This window comes from Anneissia japonica, unplaced genomic scaffold (genome assembly GCF_011630105.1).
Source record: "Anneissia japonica isolate Jap-2015-1 unplaced genomic scaffold, ASM1163010v1 scaffold1005_len2656397_cov198, whole genome shotgun sequence".
NCBI lineage: Eukaryota > Metazoa > Echinodermata > Crinoidea > Comatulida > Comatulidae > Anneissia > Anneissia japonica.
Genome location: NW_022683792.1, coordinates 2,017,330 through 2,021,374, shown reverse-complemented (window position 1 = coordinate 2,021,374; position 4,045 = coordinate 2,017,330). Strand labels below are relative to the sequence as shown.

The window sequence follows — 4,045 nt, the reverse complement described above, 5'->3', positions numbered from 1 at the left end:
ACATAAGTATAATTATGTTTGTTTTGTACACCTTTTAATTTATCTTTTAGACCTATAATTCTTTCGTTTTCTATAATTTACATTAACAAAGATGAGTGAAGAAAAGAATTGAGTTTTACCTGTACCTCATGTTTCAAACACATTCTCACGTTAAGGGCATCATATAAACAAAAAAAAAACCTGTAAAATGCTTACAATAGTGTTAATTCTATTGTCTGATATCACATGGTTATCGAATCGGAGATAAATATTCGTTTTATGGTGTTGGTGTTGTTTTCATTCTTTCATTTCTGGTTTTCATTCTTTCATTTCCCAAGTAAATTGCTCACATATTAATTAAGAAATTGGTTGAATTTTTGTTATTTTTACGCTACGTCTTTTATTTTATTTCAGGAAGAACAAGAAGAAGAACATAGAAGGCATTATGAGGCACTGCATGAGTATACCAACATTTTAAATAACTTACCCCTAAGCAATAGCGATAGGAGTATTGCAGATAGACTCAATTTTATTAAGACTGAAATACACAATCTAGTAAGTCGATCAAACATTTAGTATTTTTAAGGGAAAGTAGATTTTTGTCCGTCTCTGAATTGTTATAGTGTTAATATTTAAAGTTGGAGTTGTACCTTATCTTATATAATATAACCAGGGGCAGATCTAAAAATTATAATGGGTAGGGGAGGGGGATGCGTCGTACGAAGAATAAATAATAATAATAATAATAATAATAATAATAATAATAATAATAATAATAATAATAATAATAATAATAATAGACACACAACAGTTTTTGACATTGTCTATAATAGTATTTTCAGCCTTAACAATTATCTCAAGGGAGATTAGGCCCCCTGGTCACCTCATGAGCGGAAATATTGATATGCAAGGAGCCACCAACATTTTCTTTCCCCCGGACCCTTGGACTCGTCGTTACGCCACTGAATTTTCGTGTGCTTGCTGAACACGCGCGTATTCCTGTTTTGATTGGTTGGTAGGTTGTTTGATTGGCACTTCGGAAAGGTCTATTATTACCAGGGAACAATGAAATTTCACTGTTCCCTGATTATTACGAACTATGAATGAAGCAACACACATTCAATTCCTCCTCACAATAAATACCTCTTTTTGCTCTAGCAAAGGAATGTCAGTAAGGGATCGATAATTCAATCAGTAATTTATTGTGATAAAAAAACTGTGGTGGAAGATTATTAGGTATTTAAACAGTTGACAAAGGGGTTTTTTGTGTAGTACCACCTAATGTATTCAAAAGACATTGTTCTTACTACATTACTTTTTGCAATAAAAGTAATCAATATGTTAAGAATATAGAAATAAATCTTTATGTAATCAATTGTGTTCATGGAATATATAAACTGTTAATGATTGCCAAAATTCAGATTTTTATAATAGAAAGATAGCGCATAAATATTTTTAAAATATCTGAAGGCGCTTAAGAGCTGATAGAGGTAAGCGTGGTAGAAGGTGTGTCTAGTAATATGTACGCATATCTCGCCCTCACCGAGTCCTCCCATAATAGAAAGATAGCGCATAAATATTTTAAAAATATCTGAAGGCGCTTAAGAGCTGATAGAGGTAAGCGTGGTAGAAGGTGTGTCTAGTAATATGTACGCTCCCCCCCCCCCCCACACCCCCACAAAAAAGAAAAAAAGAGAAAACGCTCACATTCCTCATTCGCCTCCCCTCACTGGAAATGTTTGAAGCAAAACAAAAGTACGCTCAAGTAGGGTTAAGATCACCTTAGTTTTCATAATTGCTTTCTTTGTTTAATATTACCTTAAAACAGTGCTAAGTTTACTGTCTGATATCTCATACGCCTAATTAATTGATTTTTTTTTTAAAGATATACCGCATGGCGTTTGCGGTGTCTTTTTCATTCTTTCATTCTTTAAAAACATATCTGGTTGGAAGTACCAGTGGAGGTACCCAAGTAAAGATAGCACTTATTTTGTTGGACCGTTGGACCAGTTGGCGGATCCCAGTGGCATATACGCCCGCCCCCTCCCCAAAATAGCTTGCATCCTCCATTCGCATCCCCATGACTAGAAATGTTCGAGGCAAAACAAAAATGCGCTCAAGTTGTTAAAATCACCTTATTTTTCCAACTAGCTCCCCTCACATCTCCCCCTCACATCTCGCCCTCACCGAGTCCTCCCACTTCACCTCTCCGTATCCCGTACCGGGAGGTTAGTAGGAGGCTACACGTTCTGAAGCTTAGAGTTTAGTCATTTTGAGTTCACACTTGTTTATTGATATTGATTTTGCAGCTAAGGGGACGAGCACCCCATTTGGCACCCCCTGGATCCTCCACTAGGGATTAGTATAGGCTTTACATGATACCCATCGTATATAATTATGCATTATGTTTTTCTTTCAGGCAGTTGCTTCACCATCATGGGGTACATTTACACCACCTTCTACGACGGTAAGCAGTTTTGTTCAGAATCATCCTTCACATCTGGCGCCCGCAATCTTGGAGTATGTTCTACAAAAACTGAACAGTTACATAAATAATGGTTTATCCATTACTGTCCACAAATATACGCTGCCCAGCACTCCATAAACTAACTAATCCGTTTACCTATAATTGAATCCAGGACACCATTGTTAAACACTCAGTACTTATCCTTGATAATGTGTTAATCCAATTAATATAGTGAGATAACCTAACGTTAGTTTATCGAGGGCGGGTTGAGCTAATGAATCCCCAAGGTAGAGTTGGAACTTTATGTTAAGACATTTTGAGACTGTTGTCATCATTAAGCGCTGGGTCGGAGGATAACAACGACCGATTTCGATTCAAGATTCAAGATTCACTTTATTTTGTCTTAGGCCTACATAAAATGTGAAAGACCTATTTGTTTTCCTGGGTACAAGAATATCATATAGGCCTCTAAACTTAATTTAGGTCTGCTGCATAGTACCGTAGACACTTTGTAATCAATAGATGAATAATAACAGTGCTCCAATAGGACCATACTGTATATGATAATGTTAAGACACTTTGAGGCAGTTCTTGTCATAAAGCGGTTAAGGTCACGGACGGTATATATGACCTTAGACCTCTCTCTCACTCCATATAAATACGTACCGTATACAGATCTATAAACATATTCATATACATATGTATATAATCACATTTAAAGGCCTTTAAAGGATTTTTTAAAAAGATGACTAATAGTGTAAAATATTTAAGGCCAATATATTAAGCTATATTTAGGGCTATATATATTATGTATATGAACATATTATATATATATAGGCCTATATAATATATATATAATCACATTATATATATATATATATATATATCTAGATGTGTATAAGAGACAGTATATATATATACCAATAATTTCATTATTAGTTAACACATTAACGTGATGACGAGTGGTAAAAATGATCCTTAAAATGATATTTATATTAATATGGACCTATTTAAATATTTATTATTTATTTATGAGAAAACAAAGGTCGGAAATGTTGAGATAATTTGTTTTTCTACAGAATAGACCAACACACATTGTATTTTGAATGATAACATTACAAATAAATGCACTTGATATATTATGAATTGTTTCTATTTCTATCGAAATTGATAGAATCATTTTCAGATAGCTATACGGTATAATTACGTTGTCTTTAAGGCAAGCATTTTATTTATAAATTTCTTTCAATTTCTGTTGCTGAATGTCCCGATCAGTAGCCAGTACATTATGCGCGCGTACCGATTGAACCAATTTTCCAAAACACATTAATAATACCCATTCGCACGTGGGTAGCTTATAAACGCACAACATAAAGAATGCTTGGGCGGATGCAGATTTGGCGGTAGGGGGTGCGTGTAGGGCGCATATCTGTTTTGGAAGGTGGGGGATTCAACACCCACTATGGTTGGGGCTGAGACGCAAAAATTTGAGGAAATAGTACCTGTAGATGGCTGGAAATGACACTTTTATATTGTAAAATTTATCATCATCACATCACCATTACCGTATATAATCTGAATGAAGCGCCAACAAATTCA

The 4,045-nt window shown here is 34.8% G+C and overlaps 1 protein-coding gene across 3 annotated transcripts in view; it reads left to right on the top strand.

Moving 5' to 3' along the window:
- LOC117102384 overlaps window positions 1–3,302 on the top strand; it is an 11,517-nt gene extending 8,215 nt beyond the window's left edge. For 2 of the 3 annotated variants that reach the window (XR_004444408.1, XM_033242640.1), the window contains 2 exons: window positions 394–534; window positions 2,399–3,302. Coding sequence is in view for 2 of the 3 variants with exons in the window: in XM_033242640.1 (XP_033098531.1) it covers window positions 394–534; window positions 2,399–2,584 (327 nt within the window). In the remaining variant the exon portion in view is untranslated. The remainder of the gene's footprint in view (window positions 1–393; window positions 535–2,398) is intronic. The other variant, XM_033242646.1, reaches the window with a different exon arrangement.
- Window positions 3,303–4,045: the final 743 nt, after the last annotated feature.